Source organism: Sycon ciliatum, chromosome 7, assembly GCF_964019385.1.
Source record: "Sycon ciliatum chromosome 7, ocSycCili1.1, whole genome shotgun sequence".
Taxonomy (NCBI): Eukaryota; Metazoa; Porifera; class Calcarea; order Leucosolenida; family Sycettidae; genus Sycon; species Sycon ciliatum.
The window spans coordinates 34,192,815-34,214,968 of NC_088649.1; the positions used below are offsets into that span (position 1 = coordinate 34,192,815).

Genomic DNA, 22,154 nt, shown 5'->3' on the forward strand with positions numbered 1-22,154 from the left:
ACTACTACTACTACTACTACTACTACTACTACTACTACTACTACTACTACTACTACTACTACTACTACTACTACTACTACTACTACTACTACTACTACTACTACTACTACTACTACTACTACTACTACTACTACTACTACTACTACTACTACTACTACTACTACTACTACTACTACTACTACTACTACTACTACTACTACTACTACTACTACTACTACTACTACTACTACTACTACTACTACTACTACTACTACTACTACTACTACTACTACTACTACTACTACTACTACTACTACTACTACTACTACTACTACTACTACTACTACTACTACTACTACTACTACTACTACTACTACTACTACTACTACTACTACTACTACTACTACTACTACTACTACTACTACTACTACTACTACTACTACTACTACTACTACTACTACTACTACTACTACTACTACTACTACTACTACTACTACTACTACTACTACTACTACTACTACTACTACTACTACTACTACTACTACTACTACTACTACTACTACTACTACTACTACTACTACTACTACTACTACTACTACTACTACTACTACTACTACTACTACTACTACTACTACTACTACTACTACTACTACTACTACTACTACTACTACTACTACTACTACTACTACTACTACTACTACTACTACTACTACTACTACTACTACTACTACTACTACTACTACTACTACTACTACTACTACTACTACTACTACTACTACTACTACTACTACTACTACTACTACTACTACTACTACTACTACTACTACTACTACTACTACTACTACTACTACTACTACTACTACTACTACTACTACTACTACTACTACTACTACTACTACTACTACTACTACTACTACTACTACTACTACTACTACTACTACTACTACTACTACTACTACTGAAATGTGTTTTTATTGAAAGCACAAAGCAATGAAGATGTGAATGCAAGGAGGGCAATGAATTCAAAAGGCGAACAGCAAAATTGTAACAAAATAGAAAGATAACAAATATTAATGGCAACAGCAATGTTTATACATGAAAAAGGGGAAGGAAAAGGAAAGAAAAACATCCAAACCAGAACTGCTTGAACACCGCCAGAAATGAAACCGAGATTCATACAGAAGAAAAAACTTCAGGACACCGGAAAACAAACTTTAGATCACATTTTGACATTATACGAGATGATGACAAAGAAAACCTATGCCCTAGAGAGCACACGGCAGTCATTCACAAAGCTCGCCGAGCGCTTAGAGCGATAGGAGGACCTAGAGCCACGTAAACAGGTGATACACCAGCGAAGTAGGCAGAATGACAAACGGCATCGCAAATGATTGACAACAACAGAATACACCAAATCAGCATTTTTCTCTAGAATACGGCCAACCAATGCCTTCAAAAACACGGAACACTCCTTCCCTATCATGCCGTTGGTCGCAAATACCAGAGGGGTGAATGTGCCCCGATCGATCTGATTCACTCGCTCTGCGTAATGCCGCTTTTTTTCCCGCTCATTGCGCTCCAATTGGCTCATGGCTTTTTCACGAGACAGCAAGGTGGCCCTGGGATGCGTTACCCGGATATCGAAGAAGGCCTCCTGCTGCCGCGTCCAAAAGCCACGAGCCCTGACGTCAAGCCGCGCTTCCTGGGATCGGTTAGATGTTGACCATGCCAATGTCTGTATTTTGTTACAATTTTGCTGTTCACCTTTTGAATTCATTGCCCTCCTTGCATTCACATCTTCATTGCTTTGTGCTTTCAATAAAAACACATTTCAGTATAAGTAGTAGTAGTAGTAGTAGTAGTAGTAGTAGTAGTAGTAGTAGTAGTAGTAGTAGTAGTAGTAGTAGTAGTAGTAGTAGTAGTAGTAGTAGTAGTAGTAGTAGTAGTAGTAGTAGTAGTAGTAGTAGTAGTAGTAGTAGTAGTAGTAGTAGTAGTAGTAGTAGTAGTAGTAGTAGTAGTAGTAGTAGTAGTAGTAGTAGTAGTAGTAGTAGTAGTAGTAGTAGTAGTAGTAGTAGTAGTAGTAGTAGTAGTAGTAGTAGTAGTAGTAGTAGTAGTAGTAGTAGTAGTAGTAGTAGTAGTAGTAGTAGTAGTAGTAGTAGTAGTAGTAGTAGTAGTAGTGGTAGTGGTAGTGGTAGTGGTAGTGGTAGTGGTAGTGGTAGTAGTGGTAGTGGTAGTGGTAGTGGTAGTGGTAGTGGTAGTAGTAGTAGTAGTAGTAGTAGTAGTAGTAGTAGTAGTAGTAGTAGTAGTAGTAGTAGTAGTAGTAGTAGTAGTAGTAGTAGTAGTAGTAGTAGTAGTAGTAGTAGTAGTAGTAGTAGTAGTAGTAGTAGTAGTAGTAGTAGTAGTAGTAGTAGTAGTAGTAGTAGTAGTAGTAGTAGTAGTAGTAGTAGTAGTAGTAGTAGTAGTAGTAGTAGTAGTAGTAGTAGTAGTAGTAGTAGTAGTAGTAGTAGTAGTAGTAGTAGTAGTAGTCACAGAACTTTATTGAAAATCCATGATAATGTGATCGGAAAGATGATGGAAGAAAAATCCGAACTCAAGAAAAATCCGAACTCGAGTCAAATCCAGGCAATTATTAGCAGTCACTACTATCAAAGCAGATCATTATTCACAATAGCGCAACTTGGAAAGCCGGCCAAAAAGGAAGATATTGAAATTAACCGAAGGCCTCCGCGCACAGCACATGGAGGGCCTTATAATTGTATTCCCACTCACAACTGGAGCAAACGGCATTGGTCCAGGAATGAAATTGCTACACGCTTTCGGCAGTATGAAGCTCTGCACCCACGAAAGCAAGTAATCAGCCAGCGGAGCAAAATAAAAGAGATCCTGCAGCGCAAATGCGACATTACCATTGCATAACTAAGCTCCGGCTGCTTCTCGACAATGAGCTGAACAATGTTCTTTAGAGCACGGGAACATTCGGAAGCGCACATACCATTGGTCGCGAAAACCAAAGGTGTGAAGGTGCCTCGCTCAACATCAATCACACGTTGTAGATAGGCCCGCTTCTTCTGTGCTTCGTTACGAGACAACTGGGCAAGTACATCCGATCTCGACAGCAAGGACGCCGAGGGGTGGGTGACCCTCACATCAAAAAATGCATCTTGCTGTCGAGACCAGAAGCCCCTTGCACAAATGTCCAAACGAGCCTCAGGAGAACGATTGGCAGTGGCACAATCCAATGACTCACCAGTCAAAGGCAGCAACGTAGGCTCTATCCTTACATCTGAAATGACAGCCGAAAATACCTCCGCCAACAGGTCCCGAATCTCATTATGGCGTAGACTTGGGTAGCCCCCTGTTGGACATACCGCAGCGTGATCGAGCGTCATGGCCGCTCCACATACGCAGGATGATGGTAATTCATCAAGTGGCCAGCCGTAACGAATTGCCACTGCATCACGAAAGGCGGACTTGTTCAAGACGAATCCACAGGAGGCAAGCGGCTCCGCCGTAAGCCAACTTCCCACACCGGCATCTCTGGAGGTTTCCAGCAGAACACGCTGAGGGCCACTTAGGGCAGGGGCCAGCTCTGACAGCTGGGTCCTATGCATAGCAGCACGTTGATTGTTTTGATGTCTCCGGAGAACGCTGGTGTCGGAAACAATCCGAGCCGGCGTCAACTCATTGGACCCCGACCGCAGCATTCGCACGACGGGCCCAGTGACAACTTCACTTATCCGGCGCTGCACCTCTGCGTCCTCCGACACCACAGGAATAGCGAGGCCACCATATCGCACTGGTAATGCCAGCAGCTTCCGCTCCGAATCAGAAACCTCAGTCCGGCCAGTTAACGTAGGGATATATTTATTATTTATGACATCATCCAGTGGTCTGTACGAAGAAGCCAACCCTGGATGACTTCGGATGTGATAATTCCACTTGCTCTTCATACCACGGACAAATGCGGAATATGCGGCGTGGGGCTGTGTAAGCGAGATGTCAGCCAAGAGGCTCATCTCCCGCACCCAACTCCCAATGTGGCTATCGAGATTATCGGCAATGAACGTCGACTGGCCAACAGCACCTCCCAGGTACCTCGCTCCACCAGTTCGTATTGCAATACCGGTGGCATCGAACATGTCAACGGCCGCCCGCTCCAGATCCGGCTTGACAAGGAGTGTCGTCTTTGAGGCATTGGGGAAATAACCATACTCCGGTCCAATGTCAGACAAAGCCAACCAAAACTTGTGCACGTCAATCATCCTTCCACCAGCCTCGCCGTCATCCGCATACCAGCACTGGCCAATAGATGGGTGGTCACTTGACAGGCGTCTGATCATAGGGCTAATAGCCAGCGCAAACAGTGCCATGGCCAAAGGATCGCCCTGGCAAGTACCCTCTCGAGACAAGATCCTGTCACCACCCGGCAGAAACAACGATATTGGAGCGCCATATGTGTTTTGGAAGATTGTGGATACGGCAGGACACACCCGAGGAACGTTATGAAGCGCTGCCTGTCTGTTAACAGCATTAAATGCATTAGACGCATCTATGAACAAAATAGCCTCTGTTTCCGGATCCAAATACTGGCTCTGCACAGCAAGGACCGCAGCCTCACACGCAGATGGCATGCCCACACAAACCTGAAATGGGGCCACAGCCGCAACAACATCAGTGGAGACGCAATCCAATATAGCTTTAGCGATAATACGGCGGTGTACTTCACCAACAGCTATCGGTCTCACACCTATACTGGAAGTAGCGCCAGCAGCATCACCAGCAGACTTCTCCAAGGGAACAAGGCGAGCTGCCACGAACGCTGACAGAATCTGAGGATCGACAACCTCCCTGCAGAGTCGCTTCGCTGCTGCAGCCAACGCCGATGCAAGGTTCGCCGATGCCCCCTTGAACACCGTGAGCATTCTCTGCCAGGCAGCGACGTCCAGTCCCGATGGACCTCCCGACCCAGAACTCTTCATGCGGCCAGCTGTCTTTTTGATTTTTTCTGCTGAAATCGTTTCAAACATAATCTGGTTGGGCAGATCTGGTTCACAGTCCAACAATATTCCCTCGGCTGGATCCACAGGAGCAGGGTGCTTCTTCTGAAGCACGTCACGGACCGTCTCACCCGAGGATTGCACCGCAATATCATCAGCCCGGAGAGGTTTGCCACACCGCCCCTCTGACAAACCAGACAGAGCCTGACCCAGCCGACCACCGTGCACGAGCTTGGCAAAATCCGTGTCCGACATCCCACTGTCTCCACCACCGCCAGCAGACCCCGAGCGGGGACGCAAGTGAGCCTGGACGCAACGGGACTCCTCCAACAGTGGCTGCAAGTCACCAGCAGCCCACATGTCCATGCGCCGCTGCAGATGCTCTGTATTCTCCTTGCTTCTGCTGTGCGGCTCAGGTCGCTGCAGCAAGAGGTGACTAGCAACCGCCACACACTCCCAAGCGACACAGGCAGCTGGACCACCAGATGCAAAAGTGTTTATGAAGTCCGCGATAATGTTAACGAAACGCTTGCCAGTGGACCCCGAGGGGGTCATAAAAAGGTTCCGCTGCCAGCACACAACCTGTCCATATGCAGTCCGCATCCAAATAGCCAACTCCGCATGCCGTGACCATAGAGGAGCAACTAGGGGAGCATGAGCAACCCCAGCAACGACATGGTCACCACCATCCCCAGACTGCACAGGGCGACTCGCTCCCGAACATCGTGGGGGCGGCAGATCCACACGCAAACACTCCGAAGACACCGGCGCAGGCGCAGGAGCAGACGCATGAATATCTCCTGTTGTTCGATTGCGGGAAGACTGAGGCCCGGAACTTGGTACATGCCCAACCACGCCGCGGCGAGGCAGCGCAGATGCAGAGGCAGGAACAGACACCTGAGGATCTCCTAATGCGCCATCACGGGAAGACTGATGTCCGGAACTTGGCGCAGACCCAGCCGTCACCGCCGAGGCAGAGCTCCGAGTTGCTATTGTGCGAGAGTGTGAGCCAGATGGCGGAGGAACAGAGCCCAACACATCCCGGGAACCATGGGGCACCTAGCCAGGAGGTCGAAAAGGTGGAGCACTACACAACGATTCGTCCGCACCCATTCCAACAACTGCGGTCTGCAGATTCACGTTGCCAAAATTTGTACATTTATTATCTCTGCCAGGGTAACAGTTGCTGCAGCAGCGTCCATCCGACGCACACGAACATGACTTGCAAGTCCCAGACGCTCTGCTGCAAGCGCAGCACGGTCGACCGCTCACAGCGCGTGACCGCGACATCCCATGGACACAGCACGGGCACACTGCATGCAAGGACTTAGCCCTAGCCTTAGGTGTAAACAGTGCGTCTACATGCAATGAGTAGTGTCACCTCGACTCGTCCCATACCAAGTATGCGTCCAGAGCGCCATTGCAGGCAGTACAGGGCCAAACCACAACGTGTGCACAGCACAGCAAGCCAGCTCAAACAGGGCCCAAGGCCCGCACGCTCAAACGTGCCCAGCACGGACCAACGGCTATAATGGCCGATTCGCAGCACAAGAAACTAGTAGTAGTAGTAGTAGTAGTAGTAGTAGTAGTAGTAGTAGTAGTAGTAGTAGTAGTAGTAGTAGTAGTAGTAGTAGTAGTACTACTAGTAGTAGTAGTAGTAGTAGTAGTAGTAGTAGTAGTAGTAGTAGTAGTAGTAGTAGTAGTAGTAGTAGTAGTAGTAGTAGTAGTAGTAGTAGTAGTAGTAGTAGTAGTAGTAGTAGTAGTAGTAGTAGTAGTAGTAGTAGTAGTAGTAGTAGTAGTAGTAGTAGTAGTAGTAGTAGTAGTAGTAGTAGTAGTAGTAGTAGTAGTAGTAGTAGTAGTAGTAGTAGTAGTAGTAGTAGTAGTAGTAGTAGTAGTAGTAGTAGTAGTAGTAGTAGTAGTAGTAGTAGTAGTAGTAGTAGTAGTAGTAGTAGTAGTAGTAGTAGTAGTAGTAGTAGTAGTAGTAGTAGTAGTAGTAGTAGTAGTAGTAGTAGTAGTAGTAGTAGTAGTAGTAGTAGTAGTAGTAGTAGTAGTAGTAGTAGTAGTAGTAGTAGTAGTAGTAGTAGTAGTAGTAGTAGTAGTAGTAGTAGTAGTACTACTACTACTACTACTACTACTACTACTACTACTACTACTACTACTACTACTACTACTACTACTACTACTACTACTACTACTACTACTACTACTACTACTACTACTACTACTACTACTACTACTACTACTACTACTACTACTACTACTACTACTACTACTACTACTACTACTACTACTACTACTACTACTACTACTACTACTACTACTACTACTACTACTACTACTACTACTACTACTACTACTACTACTACTACTACTACTTTAATACTACTACTACTACTACTACTACTACTACTACTACTACTACTACTACTACTACTACTACTACTACTACTACTACTACTTATACTGAAATGTGTTTTTATTGAAATCACAAAGCAATGAAGATGTGAATGCAAGGAGGGCAATGAATTCAAAAGGTGAACAGCAAAATTGTAACAAAATAGAAAGATAACAAATATTAATGGCAACAGCAATGTTTATACATGAAAAAGGGGAAGGAAAAGGAAAGAAAAACGTCCAAACCAGAACTGCTTGAACACCGCCAGAAATGAAACCGGGATTCATACAAAAGAAAAAACTTCAGAACACCGGAAAACAAACTTTAGATCACATTTTGACATTATACGAGATGATGACAACGAAAAACTATGCCCTAGAGAGCACACGGCAGTCATTCACAAAGCTCGCCGAGCGCTTAGAGCGATAGGAGGACCTAGAGCCACGTAAACAGGTGATACACCAGCGAAGTAGGCAGAATGACAAACGGCATCGCAAATGATTGACAACAACAGAATACACCAAATCAGCATTTTTCTCTAGAATACGGCCAACCAATGCCTTCAAAAACACGGAATACTCCTTCCCTATCATGCCGTTGGTCGCAAATACCAGAGGGGTGAATGTGCCCCGATCGATCTGATTCACTCGCTCTGCGTAATGCCGCTTTTTTTCCCGCTCATTGCGCTCCAATTGGCTCATGGCTTTTTCACGAGACAGCAAGGTGGCCCTGGGATGCGTTACCCGGATATCGAAGAAGGCCTCCTGCTGCCGCGTCCAAAAGCCACGAGCCCTGACGTCAAGCCGCGCTTCCTGGGATCGGTTAGATGTTGACCATGCCAATGTCTCACCACCAAATGGGAGAAGGTTGGGCTCGATTGCCACATCGGGACTTACACTTCTGAGTAGCTCAGCGATGAGATCACGTATCTCATTATGCCTTGCGGTGGGATAGCCACCACAAGGGCACACCATGGCATGGTCAGTCGACAAGTTAGCTCCGCATACACAGTTCGTTGGAAGACCATCAAGCGGTAGACCGTACCGAAGCGCCACAGCATCTCGAAAATCTGATTTGTTAAGTGTTGTGCCATGGGCGGACCTTGGTTCAACAGTCAGCCAGGAGGACACGCCCTTCTCACCAGCTATCTCCACCAAGAATCGCTGGTCTGGCGTCAGGTGATCATGTACTGTGGCCAGGATCTCTATGTCCCTAGCGTCTCTCTTCTTCTTGCCTTCTCTTAAACGCTGGCGAGTCTCCATCACAGCCTCGCTAACGCTAGCATCGCGTGACGGAATTTCCATTGAAGCTGACGGTGGCCGGTGCGGAAGCCATGATGAGGTGAGAGACTCATCAGCGGTTTCATTGTTGACTGTGTGACGCGGCGGACGCAGTGAGAGCCAAATCTCTGACGCATCACCTCCATCCAGAGAACGAACATCACCGCGCTCCCGGTCAGCAGAGACAATATCCACCGACCCAGAATTCAGCGGCATAGCTTCCACGTTGTTGATGTTAGTTACTGAGTTCCGCTCCACTGCCTCTCCGGACGATTCCTCATCCGCCAATTCGACCTCGGCCAACTCCTCAGCTGCATCTGGCCGGCTCGCAGCCGTTCGCGTGCTATCGGCAGCAAGCTGTGGCACGGCTGCCTCAATTATTGGGCGCACGGCTTCGGTACACTGCGAATACTCACCCTCACATAATGGTGCAACTGGGGGGATGCCTAGCCCGCCACGGCGGCATGGAAGTCCCATAAGCTGACGAAGGGGATCGTCACTGCTTAGAGACACACCAGCAATGGCAGGCAGCAGGGAATTATTAACTACTACTACTACTACTACTACTACTACTACTACTACTACTACTACTACTACTACTACTACTACTACTACTACTACTACTACTACTACTACTACTACTACTACTACTACTACTACTACTACTACTACTACTACTACTACTACTACTACTACTACTACTACTACTACTACTACTACTACTACTACTACTACTACTACTACTACTACTACTACTACTACTACTACTACTACTACTACTACTACTACTACTACTACTACTACTACTACTACTACTACTACTACTACTACTACTACTACTACTACTACTACTACTACTACTACTACTACTACTACTACTACTACTACTACTACTACTACTACTACTACTACTACTACTACTACTACTACTACTACTACTACTACTACTACTACTACTACTACTACTACTACTACTACTACTACTACTACTACTACTACTACTACTACTACTACTACTACTACTACTACTACTACTACTACTACTACTACTACTACTACTACTACTACTACTACTACTACTACTACTACTACTACTACTACTACTACTACTACTACTACTACTACTACTACTACTACTACTACTACTACTACTACTACTACTACTACTACTACTACTACTACTACTACTACTACTACTACTACTACTACTACTACTACTACTACTACTACTACTACTACTACTACTACTACTACTACTACTACTACTACTACTACTACTACTACTACTACTACTACTACTACTACTACTACTACTACTACTACTTGAGAACGGTTTTATTCACAACACCATGAAGTAAGAGTCAAAGCAAAAAGACAACCCAATTTCGGAATAAAATAGAACACTCAATTGAAATATAAAACTTTGAGCTCAAAAGCTTCACACGAAATCATCACCTAATAACAATGCCTACGGGCATGCAACTACTACTACTACTACTACTACTACTACTACTACTACTACTACTACTACTACTACTACTACTACTACTACTACTACTACTACTACTACTACTACTACTACTACTACTACTACTACTACTACTACTACTACTACTACTACTACTACTACTACTACTACTACTACTACTACTACTACTACTACTACTACTACTACTACTACTACTACTACTACTACTACTACTACTACTACTACTACTACTACTACTACTACTACTACTACTACTACTACTACTACTACTACTACTACTACTACTACTACTACTACTACTACTACTACTACTACTACTACTACTACTACTACTACTACTACTACTACTACTACTACTACTACTACTACTACTACTACTACTACTACTACTACTACTACTACTACTACTACTACTACTACTACTACTACTACTACTACTACTACAACTACTACTACTACTACTACTACTACAATACGCCTTCAAGCAGGGGAGCCTGTTGGCGACAGACCCAACACTATCAACGGATAGTCGTCGATTTTTGACTGGCCGGTTGGATAAGTGCATGCATGCACAGAGGCATATAACAAGGTTTGAGGACATCTGCGAGTGTGCGAAAGAGAGGTGTATTAGCACCTGGACTGTATGCGGGCCACAAATTGCATCGAAGAGTATAAAAAAGAAATGAATAACGACCCTAGCAGTTACCTCCCTAAATCGCATTTAGCTGGTATTCGAATGCTATGTTGTGCACATGACTTCATATAGATTTCGTTTTGGCCAGTCACTCTAAGCTCCTCTGATTAAACAAAAGGATGTCCAGAAATCAAACATGTGAACACTAAGGACTCAGCTTTCCAAAGCCGTTTTGAACAAAAAAACTCACACGAAACTTAGTATATGTCGGATAGTGTAAAACAATGTTTGCTTCAGCCCAACCATTTCCCTGATCAGCTGTCCTTGAAAATAGCCTGTGGGTAGAGGATGCACTTTCCCAGTTCACAACCAGTGTTCCATTAGTTGTCTTGTCATCGCTATCCATGTTGTACCTACAGAACAAAGAATACTATCATTTTTCCCGTAGCTATGCAAAACACTCCTTTCAAGGCAGTGTTTACATGAGGCGTTTCAACCCGGGTTGAGTTCGACCCGGGTCAGATTTCAACCCGCCATGTACACAAAATGATTGGCGCGTTTACATGACGCATTGAGCTTCACCCGGGTTGGAATTTCTCATGTAAACACAACCTGTGTTTACATGAGAAATTTCAACCCGGGTCGAGTTCAGCCCGGGTTGAAAGTCTGCACGACAGACAAAATAGGTAAGCGTTTACAGTCCGTTTCAAAAAGAAATGCAATCCCGGGGAGCGCTCGCCGAGTTTACGGTTTTACCGTAGGAGCTGCCAGGAAAAACTCGTTCTGAAATCGAAGAAATATTGCGCGGCAAGTACGAAAAATCCGCGGGCCACGCGAGTTTGCATAAAACGTGCAAGGCACGCTGTGCACTTCTCTTGTTTGATTTATTTGATAAACATTGTCGATTATCTTCTGCCATGCCTCGCCTTGGAGAGGGAGAGAAGTCGATAGTTCGCAATGTTTACGCCTTCTTTCAGTTGGAGAAGTCAGGTGGTCGTCGTGATCGTGGTGCTGCGAAATCGCTGGCCGTCCGAACAGCCATGGCGTGCAGAATTACAACGGCGGCTGTCAACCATCTTCGTCGAGTATCTGGTACGAAGCAGGGTAAAGCTCGTGGCCGCCCTTAAGTTGTTGTGGACGAGTTCACGAGGAGCGTCATCCGGGGGAAAGTCCATGGATTCTACTCCAAGCGTGAGCACCCCACTGTGGACAAAGTGTTTCCTCTGTGCAAGGAAGACAAAGACTTTCCAAAAATGTCACGAACGACATTCTGGAGAGTTCTGAAGTCGATTGGCTTTCACTATGTGCAGACGAAGGGGAACACTCAGATATTATGGAGCGGACTGATATTGTTGCTTGGCGTCATCGCTTCCTGCGTCGGATCAGGCAAATTCGTCGGGAAGGCAGACCAATTGTTTACCTGGATGAAACCTGGATCAATGCCCATCATGCTGTTTCTAGGAAATGGTGAGTCTTCCCAAATTTATAAATTCATGGCACTGATGTAGTGTTTGTAACAGTGAAATTTGTTATTGCTGTATGTATCTTTGGATATAAGTGGTGATGAGAACTATTGAAGATGGTTTCGTTTTATAGGTGTTGCATGTATGTTTTCACTATTGGATCATTTTCTCAATATGTTCTGGTTCTGTAAGAAGTTACATGTATTAAAATGTTACTGAGAGAACATTTGTGTTGTACACTTTACTGTAGGTATCTGAAAGATGCAGCAGGAGGTGACAAGCAACCCCATGAAGCTCCGTCTGGGAAGGGCAAGCGTCTCATAATCTTGCACGCTGGTTGGAAAGGTGGCTTTCTACCAGGGTGTGAGTTGGTGTTTGTGGGAAACACCAAATCTCATGATTACCATGATGAGATGAACGCGAAGCACTTCGAAGAGTGGTGGACGCAGAAGCTACTGCCTTCAATTCAACAACATCTACCGGCAGGTGAGCCAACTGTTCCCTTCTTTTTTGTTCTGTTTGTTACATATGTGAGTTTTATTTCCAAATTGTTTTAGTGAAAACTGCCGATTGCAATTTCCATTGATCATAATAGTGGTTGTGTTTCAGAATTGGAACCTTTTCATATTATAATAGGGCCATGGTGTTTGATTAGTGTTTTTTTGTCCATCTTCATTGTTCTACTGCAGGTGCGGTCATTGTCATGGACAATGCACCGTACCATACGCGGAAGACGCAGGCATCCAAGTGCCCCACCACATCGTCGCGGAAAGCGGAGATCCAAGAGTGGTTGAGCCAGCGTGCTATCCATTGGACTCCGGACATGGTGAAGAAGGAGCTTCTTGATTTAGTTAAGTTGAATAAGCCTAGTCCTAAATATGTGTGCGATGAGGAAGCTGAAAAGCAAGGGATTGATGTCCTTCGCCTTCCTCCTTATCATTGCATTTTCAATCCTATTGAGTTAGTATGGGCTCGGCTTAAGGGTAATGTAGCCAATATCAACAAAACGTACAAGATAGGTGACGTACAGGAGCATGTTCACAATGCGTTTGCAAGTCTGAAACCTGAATTGTGGCCAAATTGTTGCCGACATTGTGACGCACTTGTTGATCAATCATGGGTTAATGACGGTTTGCAAGATGAGATGATAGATAAGATCATCATTGAACTAGGTGATAGTGACGATAGTGACGATAGTGATGATGACGACGGAGATGACGACGAAGACCTTGTCCATGAAGATGACGACGATGATGATGATGATGATGCTAATGATGATGCAGGTAATTAAGTTTTGTGGTTCTTTTTCCTGTTCTGTGCTTGAGTTTTTGTGATTTTACAGGTATTCATCCCAAGTGGTGATGGGTTTTCACCACAGTTCAACCGGCGGTCTCGAGGTCCCTTGCGTGAGGAACTCCCGCCATTTTCCTAATCAACATTCCAATTACCGCTATCTTCTGGAAGAACGCTCTCTCTACTCACTGTCAATCCCTTATTACAAAGGATATCAGTGTGGACAGTGGAATATACCGTAAAACAGCATACATCTTATTACACTTCTTTCCTGCAATATGATGATTTCTTTTGATCTTTATGACAACCCCATTTCATTATTGCCATTTCAAATTTCATTATTGTTATTAACTTATTACTATTGCCAGGTCTCATTGTTGTGGTATCAATGTATGCATGCTCTTATACCATTAACTTTCCAACAAATTAAAAACAACTGGAAACCGAGCACAGACGTGTGTATGTGTCTTTGCGTGTGTTTCGTGTTCGTGCACAAGGAAGCAAGATTGTGGGTGGGTGGCTATGACAGACAGATTATATTGAGTCACACTCTACTGTACTTTGGTCTTTGGTCTTATTATATCTATGATATATCTATGATAGTATTGTGCGTCACAACAAGACATCTCGGATCTCAATGCAATACTTCTCTGTGCTTTTATAGTGCCACAAAATCAATGGAAAAAGAAAAAGAAATAAAATTGAAGATAGGCTGGGGTTTGAACCCACAACTTCATGGTCCACAGACAGCAAAACGATAGAAAAAAAGGTTATGAGTTGAAGATAGGCTGGGGTTTGAACCTACAACTTCATGGTCAGCAGACAGCATGCATAACCACGAGGCCAAACAGACATACGTAAATCGCGGGTTTTTGATAAAAATCGCTACTGGCTTCCTGGGCAAAGTCGAAACCATTGGAAAAGGCCGGAAACCTGGCCGAAATTCTAACTCCTTAACGGCTGGTCCAATTGTTCCGAAACCTTCACAGAACAATTTGCCGTGTCCTAACAAGCCGTTCTATGTACTTTGTTGTCCAAATTTCTCTTATCATCATACTTTTTAGGACCCAAACCTGATTGTAAATCTTTTTGAAACAGACTGTACATGAGGACAGTTTACCCGGGTCAAATACTGATATGCCGCCAAAAGTCCACCTCTACAGTCCTGTATGGTCACGTGAATCCGTTCGCGCGAAATTTGCATCTGCAGTGCCGTTCAAACCTGGCGCGAGATACGCACAGAAGTACGTTTGTACGATTTTCTTGACCCGAGTTGATTTCAACCCTCCCCTTGGGGGAGGGTTGAAATCAACCCGGGGCGAAATTTCAACCCGGGTCAAGCGCAATGCGTCATGTAAACGCGCCATTCATTTTACGCACATGGCGGGTTGAAATCTGACCCGGGTCGAACTCAACCCGGATTGAAACGCCTCAGTAACGCCTGGCGCTAGCCAGGGTCCACACAGCTTTAATTCGGTATTTGTTTGCTTATTTGTGCCTGACGACAGAATGCCTGACACCATCCCGTAACTGTCCCATACCGTACCATCAAAGACAGCTGGCCACCTTATTTAGGCCTCATTTACACGACAGCTGAAAAAAACGTTTTTCAATCATTTATGAAACGTTTTTCAATCGTTTATGAAACGTTTTTGCTGTTTACACGAAAACGATAAGCGTGAAGACTGCAACGCGTTTTTCGGCGCGCAATGGCCACGTGCAATAAGTTGGCCTGGTGCAGGCTGGCGGTGGCAGGTTTTGAGTGCAAGGCTCGTAGTAGTAAAACGTTTTTGCCGTTTACGCGAGAAAGAAACGGAACGAAAACGATTGAAAAGCACTTTGAAGGTCGTTTTTCGCTTGAAACCTTTTAGAAACATTTTTCAGCGTTATCGTGTAAGCGCTCCTATCAAAATCTGTGGAAGCGTATACTTTTCAAAACGTTTTTGACAAAAAGGTTCTTCAGTCGTTGCCGTGTAAACGAGGCCTTACATAGGGCTTTCAACTGCAAGATGATAACGTAGTCAACTTCGCTTACAACGACACTCGGCGGGGCATCAGAAAAGTGTCCTTATTCGCGAAGTGTCGTTATACCCGAAGTCTCATTATATGTGGCACAGTTAGATGGGACTTTGCCCTGGGCATGAAAATTATGTCGTTATTCGCGAATTGTCGTTATATCCGCAGTAGTTATTAGCGAAATTTACTGTATGTGAAGTGTATGGGGCGAATGCATGCAGGGCCATAGTGCGGGTTCAAATCCCACGTTATGTCGGATAAAAAGAAGCATTATCACTAAGGTTTCATTGAGATGTCACGAACAAATTATAGTAGTGTCAGTTTGTTCTTGGCCCTAGTAGTTTTCAGACTGTGTTTTTGTTCGGCTTGTCTTCGTTCAGCGTCGAAATGTTTTCAGGTTCTCCTTCCGGTTCTGAGGAAGCTGATCCTGAGCTGGTGACAGACAATGAGGTGAGTAGAGCGGCGTTGGATAGCGGATCCACGTCCAGACTTAGTGTTATTGTGCGTTTCAAAAGTATAGACCTCTAGACTTTTTCAAATAATTCAAATTAGGATTGAGATTTTTGAAACATTTCTTCGGGACTTTGCTCGGTCAATTTTCGCAATTTTCCTCATATGAGTTTTGAAACGATGGTACAACTTTCATTTTTGGCGGGAAATACCTCGCATTCAGAATCAAATTGGATACCGGTACTCAAGGAATTGAGTCATTTTTATTAATTGCTAGTCATCAATGAATAGTGAAATGCCGCCGTTAACCACCTGGAACCCCATACACGGCCAATCGCAGTGTCCCTCAGGGTCGGTCCTGGTCTGCCAGTACGAGATGGACTCGTCAGGTGGCCGGTATAAGCACCCAACTAGTTTTTGCCTTCGTCGCCCTTTGACTTCGATCCAGGATGATTCAATGTTAGAGTCGGAAAGCTCTGGGCGCGGTTTTATCTGGAGTCCGGAACGGAGATAAAAGCATACACCGCCACCTCTGTGTACCGGGCGATCGTGCCATATCACACAGTAACCTGGTATATCAATATCACTGTCTGACGTTGTGCTGTCAAGCCAGGTTTCTGCGACGCCAAATATTTCAAAGTTGTATTGCTGCAGGATATCAGTGACCTCAGCTACTTTGTTTCGAAGAATACAAACATTCACAAAGCCACGATTTATGAAGGACTGTGTCAGTGGGGTAATGCGGTGAGCAGGGGCAGCAGGAAGAAGGGTTATCCTGGGTACAAGAGCCATGAGGTTTCTGCTGAGGGGGAGGTCGAACTTCGGTGCCGTTTGCTGTTATTGCCTGCGTTGCTGCTGTCCTTAGTGCAGTCAGCCAGTAAAGCCATCGCTCTGTCTTCGTCCTTATCAGGATCAGAGTGGGCCAGAGATGTGGTGGGGTTAGGCTGCTGTGCGGAGGGCATGGTGGCTCCTCTCTCTGACTCCTAAACCCAGCTGCTGTCGGGGGACAGAGCTAGAGTGAAATTGGGTTGACCTTCGGTGCCTCCTGCCGAGGCAGGTTCCGATTCCCCAGATGCATCCCTTTCCGCATCCAATCCTCCTACAGCAGATGAGTACGAGTACGGTTTTTCTGACCCCATGCCACTAGCACTGGCAAGCTGGCGGTTGGCTGTGGTACCAGAGCTCATAGACGGTGTTTGCGCCGGTATTCTCACTCACAACACAGAGTCTGAGGTTTATAGAATATTATCACTAGGAGAAGACTGTATCCATTGCAAACTGATTGCAATACTTCAAAAGGCTAGCTACTACCTGGTAGTAACAGAAACAGCCAAAGAGAAAGAAAACAACAACTGCACCCGCAAGCTCTTTCCTTGCACTAACCCAAATACATCAAAATCAAGCAGCAAAATGCAAATCCGCACGCATGTTTGCCGGAACTGAACTTCCGTAGCGCAGCTGATCATTGCGGCTGCACGGGACGACCATCCCACCACAGTAGGGCAAAGAACTATGCCCATATGGAACTAGCAAAGAATGCATGCAGCACACCAGCATGCTGTCCCTACGCAGACGTCTAGTCTAGCGTGAGCAAGGATGAATAGCATGAGAAACCAGCGGGTGTAGTATGAAAGGCAATGCAGCAGTTATGAATAGGGACATCAACAGGACACAACACACAGTAGTCATGCGCAGGCTGAGGTAACTGAGGGCCGGGGAACAGTACAGACATGTGCACAACAGCATCTAGGTTTACTACTACCCAAGGTTATTCATGTCTTGGTCTAAACTGAGCAAGTTACTAGTGGAGATCTGCGGGATGACTTGGTCGTACCAACAGACGGGTTGCCAAAGTCGCCTCCGGGGATCCGTTCCCGAGGTGGCTCTGGAGAACACGGATGTTTGAATCGATTTTTCGGGGCAGAGCGACAGGTTGTTTTTCCTTTTTACCTTGAGACGTGTGTTTCCTTCCCTTTGGTACAGTTATTTGTAGCAACCGGGGATGGGTCAGAATGATCACTGTTGTGCTGTGGGTTGCTCGACAAGGAGAGTGAAAGGAAAGAAGATCAAATTTCATTTTCTCCCTCGTAAGCCGACAGTGCGAGCCATTTGGCTCACAAGAATCAATAGAAAAGATCTGGTGCCATCCAAGGACACTTGCTTGTGCTACAAGCATTTCCACAACGGTGAGAAATCCAATGACCAACCATATCCGGTATATTTCTCCCACAAGTCGTATCCTTTGTGTAGGAAAGCTCCAGAAAAGACACTGTTGAGAAAATGTCCGAAGTCTAAGCCCAAAAAAGCCAATGCCAATGCCAAGAAACCAAGCAGCAGGTCGAAGTTAGTGCAGTTGATGGCCAGGAACACCTTGTGTTTTTTATCCTTCGTCTGGCTTGCCCAACAAAATGCACTGACTACAGCATCATCATCCGCTTCAGACAATGACATTGTCACAGCATGAACAAAACCCTCCTTTGCAAACTTCTGCCCTCTCTTCAACGTTCTACCACTACCAAAAATTCTCTTTATAGTTCCAATCGTCAAACCTTTGAACACGCGCCGAGTTTCATGAATCAACACACCGGAATTTGAGAAATTGAATATACTTCAGGCCAGGTTGTACACAAATATGCTTCACGCCTACGATCATGTTGCCGCCAAGTCGTGGCACCCCCCTCCGGAGGTCGCGGTCACGATTTGAAACGTGGCCGCGACGTTTTGGTCAAGTTCATGCCGTTGCCATGCAACTTGGCCGCATGGCCGCATGGACGCTGGTTTTGGTCGCAGTGTGAGCGTGCCCTTACACGACAACGATTGAAAAACGTTTTTGAATCGTTTTCGAAACGTTTTTGCTGTTTACACGAAAATGATAATCGTGTACACTGCAACATGTTTTTCGGCGCGCAATGGTCACGTGCAATAAGTTGGCCTGGCGAAGGCTGGCGGTGGCATGTTTTGAGTACAAGGCTTGTACTAGTAAAACGTTTTTGCCGTTTACACGAGAACGAAACGGAACAAAAACGATTGAAAAACACTTTGAAGCCGTTTTTCGGTTGAAACGTTTTTGAAACGTTTTTGAAACGTTTTTTAGCGTTGTCGTGTAAACGCTCTTATCAAAATCTGTGGAAGCGTATTCTTTTGAAAAAGGTTTTGAAAAAAACGCTTTTCAATCGTTGTCGTGTAAACGAGGCCTGAGAACCCTTCGTGCAGGATTTTTTCCTATCAGGAGACCCGTGAATCAATGCATACTGGCTTATGGCCGAAGACAATGCACCATCATGCAGGTGATACGGATAGTCAAACAAATGCAGGCTAATGAGCTCGGTGTCTCCAATGACAATATCTACGGGCTTACCAGCAATTTTTGAAAGAAGTGGACACAAGGTGATCTCTGGCGGCGGCATGATTGGGGGTGACAGTGCACCAGCCTGGTCGGCCATGCAGGTCCACTTGCTGGAGTTCCTCTGGCTTGACTCCATTACTAGCTAGTTCCTTAAAGGGGAAGTTAAGGCAAAAATTAAAATTTCACCAGTTGTAGTCTTCGGGATGCTGAGTCGAATCGTCTTGGTCCGAGAAAGCTGAGACGCTCCCTTCCTACTTGAATCCCAATCGAACTCGCGCACTTCCACCGAAACTGGGTGACTGCGCCCTACTAGATGGGGATTTGTATGCAAAATGTCACTAAAAGCGCCATTTCGTTCTTATAAAAGCATGGATGACCGCGATTGGCCCATATGTTGTAGTCTTTTGGACGCTGAGTCGACTGGTTTTGATCCGAAAAGGCTGCGATGCAGCGTTCCTCCTTTATTCCCAATCGAACATGGTTGAAGAAGCGGTCACGTGCTCCTGGGTGCCCAAATCACCTGGTCACCACGCCAGCAGGCGACAACTTCACACCAAGGTTCAACTCGAGTGACAGGACTGCACCCAAAAAAGGTCAAACAGGCTAGTAAGTTGTACCCTGCAGGCACGGTGACCAGGTGACTGGCGTACGCAGGAGCACGTGACCGCTTGTTCAAGTTTCGGTGGAAGTGCGCGAGTTCGATTGGGATTCAAGTAGGAAGGGAGCGTCTCAGCTTCCTCGGACCACGACCATTCGACTCAGCACCCCGAAGACTACAACTGGTGAAATTTTAATTTTTGCCTTAACTTCCCCTTTAATGAAAAATACGTGATCGATCTCCCAAAGAGGATCAAATTGAAAGTAAAAAGTGACGCGAGGCGGAGCTCCAAAAGTGCTCCTGCCCGCCATTGCACTAAATTTTTTTTCACCGACAGGATTATGTGCAGCCATTTTGACAATCAATAAAATTGCACATACACGATGCACTGGACATAGCCTTGCAGTTTGCGCCATTACTTTGCCTGATAAAGACCTCATCTCAACAATTGTTTCAAGAAATGTCTCAGCCCAAAGCACTTTTGAAGCTTGATTTCTTCGGTCCTACCGGTAGGACAGTATGCAAGCTATCAATAATGGCTTCTGTACTTTGTGTGATGATTTGCTTTCCTCCAACCAAGAATCTACAATACTATATTTGGCTCGCCTGTGTATCATTGTTGGTGCTATTTTCTCAGACTAAGTTATACTAGGAGTAGACCAAAGACTTACCAGAAAGACACTGTACATGCTCTGCTTATAGTAGTATACCAGGGTGAATGAAGAGTAGACACTTTAGTAGTATTATCACCGATATCAATTGATAGGTAATGACCAGAGCCTGAGCAAAACAAGAACAATGATGAGAAAATTACACTAAAATAGGTGATATTGAAGCAGCATGCAAGGTGCAGGTGGAAAAGAGACAGGATGTGCAAGCGCGTTAACATCCGTGATGCCCAAGTACCAGGCATTGCGAGATCAAGTAGTGCGAGGCGATCTACAATCATATTAATTTATCAGAGTGATACGGGTGCTGACAACTACTATCAACTTCATGTGGCTATGTGTTATAGAGACTAACTTCGTGTGGCTATGTGTTATAGAGATAAACTTCATATATTATGGCTATGTGTTATAGAGATAAACTTCGTGTGGCTATGTGATATTGATATGCAACGTGCCACTTGTGAATTTCAAGAAACATTTCAATTACTTGTTAAGTCATACAATGACACAAGAGAGATTGGAAGATGGGACGCAACTCTGAGTTTCGACGATCATCAGGAAACAGATGGCTCCAAAACGGGCACCCCGAACATAAGGGGGAGCAAGGCGGGGAATTCTGAAGGGTATCATAGCGCAAGAGTCAGGTGCAGGCGTGAAGTTGCCAAGCCTTCAGACTCGGGGCTATGCAGCAACAGTTTCAGCGTGAATATTATAGAATAGAGCTGGGGACTTAATTGCCAAATCCACACACAAATTCACACCATTACACACACATACACCCACACTCTCTCCCTTTTCTCACATACACATACACCCATACACACACGCACATGCACGCAAACACACACACACACACAATCGTACTTGTACTTGTTGCTCACTGCCAAAACTGGTCACGTGGGTCTCCTCGGGAGAGGGGAGAGAGACTCAAAAGGAATCTTGGAAAGATGACTCAATTGGCTATTGAATCGCCCAACGGCCAACACCCCCTTAAATCCCCAAAACTCTGGATGGACTTGAAAACGATCCCACTTATGGGCTCACCACACCTCAGTTGCTTCTAGTGTGGATCTGAGATAAGCTTCACTAGCACCATTGATTACACAAGAGTTAATCTAGCCAGAAGCAGTCCATGGTTAACAGGTGTGTATACTTCAAATAGAAAGTATCTGAACCCTGGAACCAACAAAGGTGGTAGGTACAACATTACACCTTCAAGCCACCGAGTCCACACGCACACCATGTGCCATGTACCATGTATACGCCCGTCGCAAGAGAAGCATTCAAATCTGCAAATGCACTGGATGTGCATCCAAAGATTTTCTCTTATAGCAACGATAGCGAACAAGATCTGAATGAGACAGATCAAGACTTGCGCCAGATAACTGTCTAATCCACACAACTGGCGAAGCGATGTGAATCGACCACCAATGCACACCTGGTCTACACCACACGGAGTACATCGGCATAAAACGGCCAAGACAGTTACCTATGCACACCCAACACTTGCTGGGGTAACCAGTATAGACAGCACGCTGCTATGATA

The 22,154-nt window shown here is 45.3% G+C and overlaps 2 protein-coding genes across 2 annotated transcripts in view; both read right to left on the reverse strand.

Annotated features, from left to right (window-relative positions):
• The window catches only part of LOC135820674 (uncharacterized), a 159,101-nt gene that overhangs the window by 91,678 nt on the left and 45,269 nt on the right, over positions 1-22,154 (reverse strand). Inside the window, exons 7-8 of the mRNA XM_065333689.1 lie at positions 20,612-20,720; positions 11,025-11,187 (exon numbers count right to left, since the gene is read on the reverse strand). Of these exons, the coding sequence (XP_065189761.1) occupies positions 11,025-11,187; positions 20,612-20,720 (272 nt within the window). The remainder of the gene's footprint in view (positions 1-11,024; positions 11,188-20,611; positions 20,721-22,154) is intronic.
• Positions 9,277-10,429, reverse strand: LOC135820673 (uncharacterized protein DDB_G0271670-like; the record flags this gene model as incomplete). The annotated part of the gene is made up of 2 exons (XM_065333688.1): positions 9,277-9,973; positions 10,107-10,429. Coding segments are annotated over 2 exons (1,020 nt in total), but the record flags the coding sequence as incomplete, so codon positions are not given.